General features: G+C 37.7%; 2 protein-coding genes across 2 annotated transcripts; one reads left to right on the top strand and one right to left on the bottom strand.

Moving 5' to 3' along the window:
* The first annotated feature begins 3322 nt into the window (after positions 1-3322).
* LOC109204705 (uncharacterized) lies at positions 3323-9224 on the top strand. The gene is made up of 10 exons (XM_019366255.2): positions 3323-3499; positions 4732-4806; positions 5068-5223; positions 5487-5802; positions 5990-6188; positions 6553-6598; positions 6674-6765; positions 7974-8084; positions 8336-8612; positions 8740-9224. The coding sequence occupies exons 1-10, from the start codon at positions 3467-3469 to the stop codon at positions 8944-8946; spliced, it is 1512 nt and encodes a 503-aa protein (XP_019221800.1). The 5' UTR covers positions 3323-3466; the 3' UTR covers positions 8947-9224.
* A 1697-nt stretch (positions 9225-10921) lies between these two features.
* Positions 10922-13195, bottom strand: LOC109204702 (uncharacterized). Its single transcript, XM_019366252.2, has 3 exons — positions 12395-13195; positions 12221-12290; positions 10922-11151 (listed from the first exon to the last, which is right to left on the bottom strand). Exons 1-3 carry the CDS (start codon positions 13178-13180, stop codon positions 11141-11143), a joined length of 867 nt encoding a protein of 288 aa, XP_019221797.1. The 5' UTR covers positions 13181-13195; the 3' UTR covers positions 10922-11140.
* Between the last annotated feature and the right edge of the window lie 459 nt (positions 13196-13654).

The raw sequence follows: 13654 nt of genomic DNA, 5'->3' as shown, positions 1-13654 counted from the left end.
GCAATTAATCTGTGACTTACCAATTAGTGCTGTCGCTCTCTACACACAGTTAGCGCAAAGTGAAAGTGAAAGCAAAAAACAAGCGCAAATTCAAACGCGATTTCAATGTGTCACATATTGACAGTGGCTCATCGATGCCGATGACATAATTACTCAGCTACATTTGCGAAAGAATGCAAAAGCATTGACATATCTTTCCCTCCCATGATAGCCCGACGGGCAGGGCTGAGATGGATTTTGGTAGCCCGACTGGAAAAATCGCTAGCCCCGGGACGTCGGGCTAGCGATTTTGCGAGCCCTGTAAAGGGTAAACCTGTTTCTCCATCACCAGTTCAGCTCTGATGATTCAGTAAGGACATCTCCTGGTTTGGACCAGCCGCAAAATTAAAATCAAATGAATTCTAACAACAGCTGATCAAGCTTAAACGTGCTGCTGTTGTTTAGCGCGATAAACAAGAGCGAAAAGCCGATCGTTGATCAGTTTCACGATTGAAGTTGCAACAGGCCAGAGAATGACAGGGGAGGCTTCATAACGACAGAATAAATTGTAATATTTTCTCTGAATGTGGGACGATTCCGTTTGTACGGCAACTCTACGGACTAACCGTTATGAATAAAATAAAGTTCAACGTCAGTAACTTAGCGCGCACACAGCTCTATAGAAACTCCTGTGCAATTCATAACTTCTTACCTGAAATTCAGTTCACCTCACGCTCCTGCCTTAGGTTTGCCTGATCCACGATCTACCACCGGTCGATCGGCGGTCCCCTCGCCGCCTCCTATGTCTCGTTCCCGCATGTTTTTCTGACACACACCGGTAGATAGCTGCTCTCTGTTGTAGCTGCGCGTTAGCCAAGACCAAACAACTCAGTTATTATTTCCACATCGACCAGCATCATCGGCCCATATAAACGAAAAATAAGTCCACCTAAGACAGTCTGTTGGCGAGCGAACAGGTGATGGTCAGCAGTCTCACTGAAGGCAAGCCCGGGTGCTCGAAGGGTCGCTAGCTACGCTAGCTAGTTAGCCGGCAACATCGTCAGATATAATATGGGATGTTTTGACAAAACGAGCAGATATTTGAAGTTTACACACCTACATTCTCGCCTGAAAATATCTTAAAAGTTCATTTTGTGACCTAGAAACACGAATAAAAGACGTTTAAAACGAAGAGGTGTCCGCCATTGTTGAACTCGGCAGAGGCGTGCTATGCATTATGGGATATTGAGTTTAAAAACAAGCATACAGATTTCGGCCGTACTACTCCCGGTATACCACTAGAGAGAGCCAACCCACCACAAATAAAGTCTGTTTCTATGGAAATTGGCCTAAATTTGCACTAAAATCTAAATATTTCAAAAACTATAAAAGTCATGAACACCAAAAGTGTATACCATACTAGTCCAGCTCCAGCCGCACAAAATGATCTAACATATGTAACCCTATTGTCAAAACTGTTAGGCAGAGAGGCGCGGGAAAATTTTCACTAAAATATTAATATTTAAAAAACTATAATAGTTATAAACACCAAAAGTCATAGCACACCATTCCTGATCCAGCCGCACAAAATGAGGTAACATATATGAAGCTTGTCTCAAAACTGCGGGGCGAGATTCGCTGCAAAATTTCAGGCGGAAACTGGAGAATAATAATAATAATAATAATAATAAATCCGACGAATAGTAATATGTGTGCCTCTTGTCATAGGCACACATAATAAAGAATAAAGAGAAACAGGAACTCAATAGTGTGGATGCATAAAGCATCCACACAATAACTAGAAAAAATTTGCATTTCCTGCGAAAATGCTGTGTGGATGCCTTAATGCTGAAGCTGTCTGCTGAAAAGCTGAAAAAAATGAAAAGTTGCAAAAAGTTGTATGGTGGTGAAAAAAAAAAATGTCTCCCTGAGCAGGATTCGAACCTGGCCCTTTTAGTCTCAAGGCAGCTACTCATCTTACTAAGCCAAAGTCACTCTCAATGAGTCAAACTCATTCTCACAAAAAAGATGGAGAGACGGACAATTCTGCTGAAATGAGCAGAAGCTGCTGAGAATTGTGCTGGTAAGAGGAGAAAAGGCTGAAAATTTTGCAGAAAAGAGGTGAATCAGCAGAATTTCTGCTGAAAAGAGGTAAAGAAGCAGAAAGTTGCGCTGAAAAGAGATGAATCAGCAGAATTTCTGCTCAAAAGAGTTTTTCCTGAAAACAGCTGAGATTTGTGCTAATAAGAGGTGAAAATTCTGCTGAAAAGAGTTCATTCAGCAGAAATTCTGCTGAAAAGAGTTTTGCAGAACTCTTTTCAGAATTCTGCTGAAAAGATGTTTTTGCTGAAAATAGCTGAAAAAGCTGGGATTTGTGCTGAAAAATGGTGAAAAAAAAATGTTGCCGTGAGAAAGGAGGGTTTTTTTTTCTGAAAACAGCAGAAAAAACTGAAAATTTTGCTGAAAGGGGGTGAAGATGCTCAAATTTGTGTTGAAAACAGTTAAAAAAAAGTGTAACTGAACTGAAAAAATTGTTGCCATAAGTGGGATTTGAACCCGGGCCTCCCAGTCTTAGAACGGCTGCTCATCTCACCGAACTAAAACACAGCTCAGCCCAGCGAGCAGAAATAAGTGACCACATTGATAATGTGTTCCAGTCATTTCAATGGGCAAAAATATTGCAAAAAATATTCAATATCTCAAAAAAGTATAGAAGTTATGAGCACCAAAAGTCATAGCAGTCGTTAGCAGAAAGAGCAGAATTTTCTAGAGTTTGAACGGAGAAAATCGGCTGAAAACTGAGGGAGTAGTTAAGTGCCAAAAAACGGAGCAACTAGAAGAATAAAGATAAAGAATAAAGAGAAACAGGAACTCAATAGTGTGGAAGCCCTTTAGGGCATCCACACAATAAAGTATAAAGAATAAAGAGAAACAGGAACTCAATAGTGTGGATGCTTAAAGCATCCACACAATAATAATAAAGAATAAAGAGAAACAGGAACTCAATAGTGTGGATGCCTCCAGCATCCACACAATAATAATAAATCCGAGGAATAGTAATATGTGTGCCTCTTGGCATAGGCACACATAATAATAATAAATCCGACGAATAGTAATATGTGTGCCTCTTGGCATAGGCACACATAATAATAATAAATCCGACGAATAGTAATATGTGTGCCTCTTGGCATAGGCACACATAATAATAATAATAATAATAATAATAATAAATCCGACGAATAGTAATATGTGTGCCTCTTGGCATAGGCACACATAATAATAATAATAATAAATCCGACGAATAGTAATATGTGTGCCTCTTGGCATAGGCACACATAATTTTGACCCTATTTTTCTTCCTTTAAGCTGATTGGTCAATGTCATGTCAATCACAAATTAAACAATCCAATCAGAGAACAGATGGGTTTGGCTGTGGGGGGGTTGCTTTACGGACCTTCAGGTCCTGGAAGGGTAACACAGTTTGAAGATGGAGGACGGCGGTGGCGCTTCTGCGGCGCAGGTAAGCTTTAATTTATGGTTTACTGGAACAAGCTAATTGTCCAGACATATATTTTTGAATATCATGTTCGGTTACTACACTGTAATTTTTCACGGTGCCAAAAGCTAGCTTAAAAAGGGCTCTCAACATTCGCCCTAGTGTTGCATGCGTTCAAATAGTCTCCTGTGTGGCACGGTCTGTCTGCTTAAACATCAGCATCCTGGAGAATTATGTGTTTGGATTTAAGTTTAATCCCGATGAGATGTCGTTTTGGTAATAATTGGAACTGAAATGCTCTGACTTGACCTTAGCACTGGTCCCAGGTCACCCCCGAGTTTGTGTTAGAGTAATACTACAGTAATTACAGTATACAACAACTTTCAGCAGCTACTGAAAGGTAGGGGACCTAGCTTCAGTGAGGGTTTTGGGATTTATGACAGCTTATAGGCAGTGACATTAAGAAATACTCTGTCATACAGTACCAGATTGACCAAGAATGCTTCTGTAGTAACTCTAGTGCAGTGTCTGTCTGTTGTCAGTAAGCTAATGTCTGGTGATATTTGCTTTGCTGGATGTGTCGTGTTCAAAAATTTAAGAAGGAATTCAGGAGAAAAAGATTTAAAAAGATTGAATTTGCTTCAGCAGTTGAAATTACAAGTTTATAGTGCCAGCCTTTTATGTGAACCAGCTTCCCAAAAAGGATAATGTTGAAACGGGCTTTACAGCTTATATACTGTGACAATAAAAACAGATGCTGATTCTAAGGCCCAGTTCAGGGCATCTTGTCCAGACTCCCTAACCCAGAGACTAATCTAACCATTATCGTGTGTTTGTAAGCATGCTGCAAAAAACCCATCTGCACTCTATGTGTCCCTGCAATATTTCAAATACAGCGCTGAATGACGCTCTCAACCTTCAAACGTGGAGTGCCAACATGCTTATGAGCACATTTGCATTGTGTACATCTTAAAAAAAATAATGAAACAGCCTTATAATAATTAATAATTTTGTAAACTTGTAAATAAATGTTCAACCCTAACAGATGTCAAATGTGTTTAGGGACTTTTAAAGTCTTTCTTCATCTGGTTATGTGTTTTGAAGTGTGCTATACTAAATTTGTGGGTCATCTGTGTCATCATGGGAACGTCCACGGGGTACTTCAGAGAGAACCCTTCTTAAATAGGAGAGTGTATGATACATCCATAGAGAAATGTGTAAATCTTTGAAAATTGTCTGATTGTTTTACTTAACAGGTGACTGTAAATCAAGTGGACCTTGGTCTATCTCCCTCCAGAACAGAGAACCTGGGATGTACCTGTGACTCTTTGGTGGGTTAATTTTTTTTCATTATTAAAGTAATGTTGTCTGAATTTTCTGAATACAGCAAGGTGGCACAGGATAGAACATATTTAAAAATAATTTTTAATGCAATTCAGTTTCTTTACTATATTACAAAGTTAATCAAAATAAAAAGATTTTCATGAGAATATTATTTGGTTTTATTGAGTTTTACGCAGTTTGACATTTCATTGTTCCTTCAATGCACTTCATATGATATCAGTAATTCCATAAGTTTTTTCTTCTTTCAGGTGGCTTTAGGAAGACATGTTTTCCAAAACCTTCAAAATAGGCTGGTGCAGTCCTACCAACAGCAGCCCTTGGACCTTGATCATATTGAGTTCCTCTGCGTGAACGCATCAACTCTAGTCTGTTCTCTTTCTGCTCATATTAATGTTCCATCACTGGTAGGTTTATTTGATTTAGTTTTGGTTACCTTTAAAAATCGTTTCAATATATGCCATTCTTATGTATCTTATGATGTTAATTTTACAGTGTAGTAATTATGCTATACAAATAAACCTGTCATCCATTGCTTTGTTAAATCCAAGATGAAATTTTGTTATGTGTTTCAATATAAAGATTGGGGATAAGAATAATGTTACTAACATGGTAAAACTGAATTCTAGGATTTCATCCAACTAAATATTTTAATGCAACCATTTTTTAGGTAGTTGAAGCTCTTCACCACCTCATCTGCCTCATCCATTCCAATATGGATGCAAGAAGGTCTGCCATTGTTGTTGACAGCTCAGCTGGTGAACGGGGGAGGGCAAAGCTCTATGTTTCCAAAGACCACCTCAAAGATCTAATACAGATGGACCTCTCCATTCCTTGTATCTCCAAGCTTTTGGGCATATCGCAGAAAACAGTCCGACGAAGAATGGAAGAGTGGGGCCTCTCAATAACGGCAACCTACAGCTCACTATCAGATGATGAACTTGACAACTTAATTGCAGCCATAAAACAGGAATCGAAAGATCTGGGTTAGTTATTCATGTGAAAAATAATGCTTGTAATAAGATTCTATTTTATTTTTCTTGCTAGCAGCCTTTCATATTTACATGAATAACACTAGCTGAATGTCATGATTAGTTAGTAGTTTGATTTACTGTACTATAACTGCCTTCCAATGTGCTGTTGTAATTGTTTCACTATGGGATGTCTTTTTAGGCTACAGAATGGTTAAAGGACGCCTCAGGGCACTGGGCCACAGGGTGCAGTGGAACAGAGTATGGGATTCCATGCGTTGTGTTGACAGTGCTGGAATCCTTGAAAGGATGGCAAATCTTGGATGTGTTGTTAGAAGGACATACAGTGTTCCTGGTCCTCTGTCACTGCTCCACATTGACACCAACCATAAGTTAATTAGGTAAGTTTCACATAACTCAATAGTCATAGGTCACATTTGGGCCCATTAATATTTAACTCATTCATGCATATGCAAACACTGTATTATACATTACCCCATTACTTTACTGCCTTCCAAGTTAGCAGTAATATATATGTATATATATATATATACATATATATATATATATATATATTCTCTACATTCTAACAGATTAAGAGAAGTTCACCAGCCTTTGCATGCTTTTAGAAATGTGCGATCCACTTTCAAATTTGACAAGTCCTAACTTGTAATGTTTTATATCTTGATTATTGGTGAAAAATGCAATTAATTAATTATACTCAGTGGCTGAAGTCTTAGGGGCTGTGTCTTTGTCTCTTTACAGATATGGACTTGTGATGTTTGGTGGTGTTGATGGCTTCTCAAGGAAGGTTTGCATTCTTCACTAAAATAGCAGAAAATGTGATGCTAGTAATAGTACTTCCATAATGTCTCTTTATTTTCAGATCTTGTACTTGAAAGCAGCTAAGAACAACAAGGCTTCTACAGCACTGACGTTCTTCCTTGAGGCTGTACAGAAGCATGGATTTCCATCGAGGTATAATGCAAAAACTTGCTGTTCACATTAGATTATAGAGGCTTAAATCAGTCTCACTTCAATTTTGAATACACATTCGTGCCTGACACACATGCTTGCTGTCTGGAAATGATTGAATTTTACCATAATTTGTATTCTATTTGCAGAGAAATACTACAATAATAATAATAATAATAATACTAATAATACGTTTTATAACACCTTAAGGTTATCTTACAATAGCACAAGAACAATAGCAACAATTCAATATATTGAAACATTGCAAATAAAATTTAGACATAAGTTAAAGAAGAAAAAAGCAAGCATGACAGTATAAAAGCTGAGCAAGTTAAAATGGACTAATACAGAATCAGGTGTATGCAATTCTGAATAGATGGGTTTTGAGTAGTGACTTAAAAGTGGTGAAAGAGTTTGTGGTCCGGAGATCTGGTGGAGGTACATTCAAAGTCTTGGGGGAGAACAACTAAAGGCTCTGAGTCCCATTGTAGTTAGGCAAGCATGTGGAACAGACAGAAGGGAAGCTGAAGAAGAGCGAAGTGTATGAGTGGGCGAGTACAAATGTGGTACAAATGTAGAAGATCAGATAGATATGGACGAATATGTCAAATTAGTGTCAGCTGTTTCCCATGTGTTTTCATTTCCTCTAATCACACTTGTGTGTATTTAGTCTGTGTGTTTCTGTTCATTCTTTGTCATGTTGTCTGTTGTCGTTTGTGCCATGTTTCCATGTGTCTCTGCTTCTACGCTCCAGGTTTCAGGTATCTTTGTATCCACGGCGAGTTTCATGTTTTGGTTTTTATGTTTATCTTTAGTCTGCCCAGTTTAGCTTCATCTCTGCCTTTTCTTTTGTATAGTTTTTACCAGCCTTAAGAAACGCCTTGCTTTCTGTTAACATTCAAGTTTTGTTCCACATTCCATTTTTCTCTGCACTTGGGTCCACTATTCATACTTCACACAGTAAGCTGCTCAGCCAGACTGTGACAGAACAACCATTTCACTGACTTTGCAAGTTAACATTGCTAGTTGTGCATTGTACTTTTGGGGAAAATATTTACAAATATAGCTCTGCATAAGAGCTCAAAGAGCCCTAAAAATATTATACAGTTGAATGTAAAACATTCACATTTTTCTTTAAATTATTAACTTTTAAATATTGCTAAAATGTGACACTCTGTAATTTCTGTGTCCTTTGTTTTTCATATTTCTAGAGTGAGGGGAGACCAAGGAGTTGAGAATGTTCACATTGCTCGATACATGTTTGAAGTTCGGGGCTGTGGTAGAGGAAGCTTTATGTCTGGCAAAAGCATGCATAACCAAAGGTATTCCTAATTTACAACAAAAACATATTTTTGATTGCCAGGTGTAGTATTCTGGCGTTAATTATTGAATGTGTTATTAACAAAATTACGTTTAAAACTGAATTACTGTGTTACTTCAAATTATAACAAGTTCCCATAACATTTTGTTTGCACAGAATGCTTGGAAATTATTTCATTTTATGAGGATGAATGTCACTGTATAGTGATTTAAAAAAAAATAAATGTTTTTTTTGTTTTCTTTTGTTTTAAAGGATAGAGCGCCTGTGGCGTGACGTTTGGAATGTTGTCACCAACATCTACTACGATCTTCTTCACAGACTTGAGGAAGACAGACTCTTGGATCCAACAAACTGTACTGACCTTTTTTGTGCACAGTATGTGTTTTTGCCACGAATCCAAGCAGATTTGGAGACGTTTATTGAAGGCTGGAACAATCACTCTCTTAGGACAGAGCGGAACTACACCCCAAACCAACTATGGGAGATTGGAAAGACTCAGAATCCAGTCAATCCTCCTGAAAGTATTGTGGTATGATTACACATCTCTAAATTCTTCAAATCGCTTTTTTGAAAAAAAAAAAAATATGTATATCATTGACAAAATTAATAAAGCATGTATTTTAAAGACTTCCTGAATTGATGGGGTCTAATTTCAGGCAGAGTATCCAGATGTGGACATTGCAGACTTGGACCAAACTGGTATTCACCTTCCAGAACTTGTGTCTCCACTTGACAGTGAGGATTTGGAAAGAGTGAGACACCTTTTCAATCCCATGGAACCCTCTATGTCCTATGGGGCTAACATTTACAGTTCCCTTGTCCAGTATGTGGAAGGCATTCTTGAGAACAGGCAGGATTTATAGCTTTATCTAGAGTGATGGTTGAAAATAAGATGCCCTAACAGATGTTTACATTATGTTGAATTATCAGTTTTTGTATCCAAGGACAGTTACTAAAAGTCTGCATCAATATTTATTTTCAGTTTTTAATGTTAATACATTTTGTGTTAGATGAGTTTACAGTTATATTTTCCTGATAATCTGTCAGTTAATGCAAAGGTAACATGATAAATGCTTTCTGTTCTCATGTAAGTCCTTTGTTTAATAATAGCTTCAATAAAATTTTGTTTAGGTGCCATCATGCCTATTCTTGCTGATTTCTATTTTTATTTAATTGTAAAGGCAATATTCAATGAATCAACTTTATTTACAGTCTGACAAGAATTTTTTTCTTAACTTTGATGGAGTGGCGACCAGTCTAGAATGTAACTTGTCCTATAACTGCTGCTCCAAATCCATGTCCTTGACAACTTCTGGATTTTAATTTGGGGTGTTCAAGCATATTTCCTTTGATTTACAAAATGATTTCAAACAACCTCAAAAATAATCAGGAAAGTTATCATCCAATTTTCATAGCTCAAAACTTGACTTTATTGATAACAGCTTGAAAGTGACAAAAACCTCTCATGACTGTAGAACTGTAATGTTTTGATGTGTGTTAGCTGTCCTGCATGCAGTAATTAAATAGCTTGACCACAGCTGACAGTGTGGCAGATTTTTATTATCATTATATTCAACAGCATTGGACTGTGTGTAACATTTAATACAGCTTTAGTATTAATCTACTTTTTTCACCTCTTGTAATCCATGAAACTGCTTCAAACAAAGAGATGATGTGAATCGGATGCATGATAATGACTTTAAGTTAACAAAACAACCCTAAACACAATCATTAGTTCCTTAACTTCAAATATACACTGTTAGACTTTTCATCTCCACTTTACGGTAACATACTGGCGTCACTGTTGCCAGCGTCATACCGTGACGCCGTATTACTGTAGCTTACCGTTGTGCAGGATGATACCGTTTTTTGCTGTTGTGGTATAATACTCTTGGACAAATTATGGTAACGCACTGTAGCTTTTTTTATGTCGTTATGTCGTAAATTACGTCAACAAAGTAACATCATACTGTGATTAAGAAATTGGTATACTACCGTTTATTCACGGTATGTCACTGTAAGCCCGCTACAAGGTAATAAACTGCAATATATTTACCATTAACTTACCGTTATCACGCATCATCAGTACCAAAAATATTAATCTCTGCTAGAGGATACCGTGTTCCTACAGGCGGTCATTTACTGTTTAACACGTCGTAATTTACCGTAATTTAAGGAAACAGTAACATACTGTAAGAGACTGGAGGGTTAAAAAAAAAATTGTATTGTATTAAAAAAAAGGTACCATTTATTTATTTATTTATATAAAAACATATATATACCCACTAAAGATCGATTGATCAAGATAGATAGATAGATACACACACACACACACACACACACACACACAAAATAATTCATGTGCTTTACACCACTTTTTATTTCTGTTCTGATTTTTCCCTGATGAAATACACATTTCCAAAATCAAAAACTGAAAAGAGCTGAAAACATATTTTGATTGAGGAAGCATTTGTTTTTACTAAACCATGTAATCCATTATTTTCTCAGATGGTTATACAAACAATAACGATATTATGTCATATCCATATCATGGCAGACAACATATGCTCAAGTGTTGGGTTTTCTCAGTTATATTTTGTAGGGTCTTAAACCTACAATGTGAAGTGTCTTGGCATTCATTTTGTTGGCACCATATAAATAAACTGAATTGTAATGAATATAATATCAAGCCCCACACTTCTGCCTTTATATACACTTTATCCAAAATACTGGCTCACACCACCAAATCAATGCACAAAGCCGGGTCCACAAGGACATGGATGAGTGTGTGTGGTGTGAAGGAACTTGACTGACCTGCACTGAACCCTGATCTTGCTTTGTGGACTGAGTTCATTGATTTGTAGGGTGAGCCAATACATGTGACAATTAAAGTGTAAGTAGCTGAAATAATTTTTAACAAACGGGTAAAAGAAGGAAAAAAAAAATCAAAACTGTTGCACTCAAAAAACCTATTGGACAGAGACAGCTTCTTGTAAGATGGTGAGAGAGCTTGTCTTCATTGTTGTTCGTCTTGTGTAAATGTCCAGAAAGCATGGGTCATGGATCATCTGTGGAGACACAGGTAACAACACATTGGTCACTTAAATTATACAAGAAATTCACTAAAAATGGCAACAACAGTTACCTAATTTGAAGTTCTCCACTCAAATTCAGTAAGCTGCTGGAGGAAAGTTGTGACATGAGGGTTAATGTGTACAACCTTTCGCTTCACAGTGGTCCCAGTCTTTCTGCTTGTGCCGACCTTGGAGGTACATTTTGTTCCCTCTTCAGGGTTTATCCTTACAAAAAACCTTAAAGCATGCCACAATAAATAGTAACATACAGTAACATTGAGTTGTGATTTGAAATAATGAGTTACTTAGGGATAATTTATTCATCATCTATCACTATTAGCTAACTGTTCAAATATAGCTCTGAATTAGTTCCAATGTTGCACACGCTGACTCCTGGTATTCCAGGTTCAATACATAGAATGGACCAAAGAAGACATCGCATCAGCAAAGGTGTTCTCTTTGTCCAGCTCAACAATTACACGCCCCTCTGCACTCACCATCCAGCAGGTGGCGGTCATTGAACTTTGTCCTGTATGTATAGGGGCAACATGTTGCAACATAAAATAATTTCAATACTTCACTTCTTCACACTGTCTAGATAGTCATAAAGCAAATAGCTACGTACAGTTAATTATTAATGGCCTTATGCACATAAGTCCGTTTTAACATATTATAATTGTACATAATTGGGAATTATTCTGCACATTAAACACACCTAACAAAGAGTCAGCCCAATTAAATTACCGGAGATGAATCAACTGTATGGTTATTTTGGAGTTTATAGTTTGTGCTGCTGTTAAACTTTACAGTATTGACTTTAGTATTTCTGCTGTTGGTGTAGCTAGACTACTATGTTGATCAGTAATATGTAATTTGAAATTTGATATTGTTACCTTGCTGGGTTCACTGAGACACATGTCCAACAACCTTGGTTTATAAAGGAAATTACAGAAATTTGAGCTACGAAAAAAGAGACTGGATACCGGTGTCCACGAAAAGCTCCTGTGCCAAACAGAAATTTTAATATGGTCTAATCAGCTCTATTTCATAAATGACTTCTTACCAAGCATAATCAGCCTTGGAGTGATTGGCAGGTTGCTCTCTGCTTCAAGGGACATCCTGGTAGATGTTTCCTGCCAGAAAAAGGACCGAGACATTTTATGTAACAAAAAAACCCAACAAAAAACAGGACAGCAAGCAACAGCATTAAACCTAGAGCTGTATGTAAGAAGCTTACATCTGCTAAGACAAAGAGGGAGTCTTCATCTTCCTTGTAATACTTCATCATGAGAAGTATGGTTGCTGTGCCAACCTTGTTGTTGGTCAAAACTCCCTCACTTTCTATCTGCTGGATGAGTGTCCTTATACCAAGGTTCCATTTGAGCTTCTGGCTGGAGAAATAGTTAACAATCCTTCTGCCTTTGGTTATGAGGGCCTGACCTAAGCGCTCACTGATATCGATGCCTGTGAATTTGTAAAAGTGGTTCGAAAGACCTTTCTGAGTAAACAAGAATGGCCACTGCTCCTGAATTACAGCTACTGAAAGTGAGGGACAACTGTTGATAAGCTGGCGCTGAGAAATATATGTGAGGCACATGAAGTCATCCACATCAGGTCTCTCCACAGCTCCAGGTCCTTCTGAATTAAAAATTGTTAACAAGATGTGCTTCTTTTCCTCTGAAGAAGCTGGCGTTTCCCCCTCAGGAAGTTCAACTGGTTGCCAATTTATACAACTGTAGCTATCAACAAGGCATCTAACTTTTTTAGGTGAGGTTGCATTACTGTTGGGACTGTAGTCTTCCTCATTCCTGGTTCTCTTTGTTTGACGAAGTCTATGTGTTGTATTATCTCGATTAACATGTTCAACTCTAGATTTGATGCTTCTTAGTAGTGAATAATGTCCACAACCCAGTCTTTCTCCCTTTTCAGTAAAATCTGCAAATGTTTGAGGGTATCTGTTTACAATGATTTTAGCAACTTCTTCACAAGATGCACGTTTAGGGTTCCTGCAGTGAACTTGCATGGCTTCCACAACAATTCTAACCATACTTCTCCTGTCCTCTGGATGAGCTCTGTCCCCTCTTGTGATTGCATGCGACAGTCGGAGTGGAAATCTTTCCCAAGGAATCTGTAAGTGTGAGACCCAAGAGCTGGAGTAATGGTTGTACATAGTGGTGGACGTGGAGGAGGAGGGGTGGACGTGGATGGCTTGATGTTTCAGCTGATGCAGCAGGGCAAGGCTCCAGAGTAATGGTGTCATTCAGGTTCTCTGGTCTGTTGCCATCTAAACAAATAAATAAATAAAGATCATTGGAAAAGTTACCTTAAAAAGCTACTACGTCAACAAATATGTCCTCACTAAAAGATGAACGCTTCAATTAGGATTGAGTACTAACGGCAAGGCAGTTTTTGGGGACCTTGTCTGAAGATGAAAAGAAGCAATCCCAGGACTGCAAAAGAACTACAAACTCAAGGTCTTGCATTGAAAAGACCTTGA

This window comes from Oreochromis niloticus, linkage group LG13 (assembly GCF_001858045.2).
Source record: "Oreochromis niloticus isolate F11D_XX linkage group LG13, O_niloticus_UMD_NMBU, whole genome shotgun sequence".
Lineage (NCBI taxonomy): Eukaryota > Metazoa > Chordata > Actinopteri > Cichliformes > Cichlidae > Oreochromis > Oreochromis niloticus.
Note: the sequence above shows the minus strand (reverse complement) of the source record. Positions and strands in the feature narration are given on the sequence as shown.

What these genes read in the sequence shown, in the direction of transcription:
- LOC109204705 (XM_019366255.2), top strand. Translation starts at nt 3,467, where the DNA reads ATGGAGGACGGCGGTGGCGCTTCTGCGGCGCAG. An exon ending in ACAGGAATCGAAAGATCTGG is followed by an intron (nt 5,803 to 5,989) that starts GTTAGTTATTCA and finishes ATGTCTTTTTAG; the next exon opens with GCTACAGAATGGTTAAAGGA. An exon ending in AAAAGCATGCATAACCAAAG is followed by an intron (nt 8,085 to 8,335) that starts GTATTCCTAATT and finishes TTTGTTTTAAAG; the next exon opens with GATAGAGCGCCTGTGGCGTG.
- LOC109204702 (XM_019366252.2), bottom strand. Translation starts at nt 13,180, where the DNA reads ATGCAAGTTCACTGCAGGAACCCTAAACGTGCATCTTGTGAAGAAGTT. An exon ending in CCCTCTTTGTCTTAGCAGAT is followed by an intron (nt 12,291 to 12,394) that starts GTAAGCTTCTTA and finishes TTTTTCTGGCAG; the next exon opens with GAAACATCTACCAGGATGTC.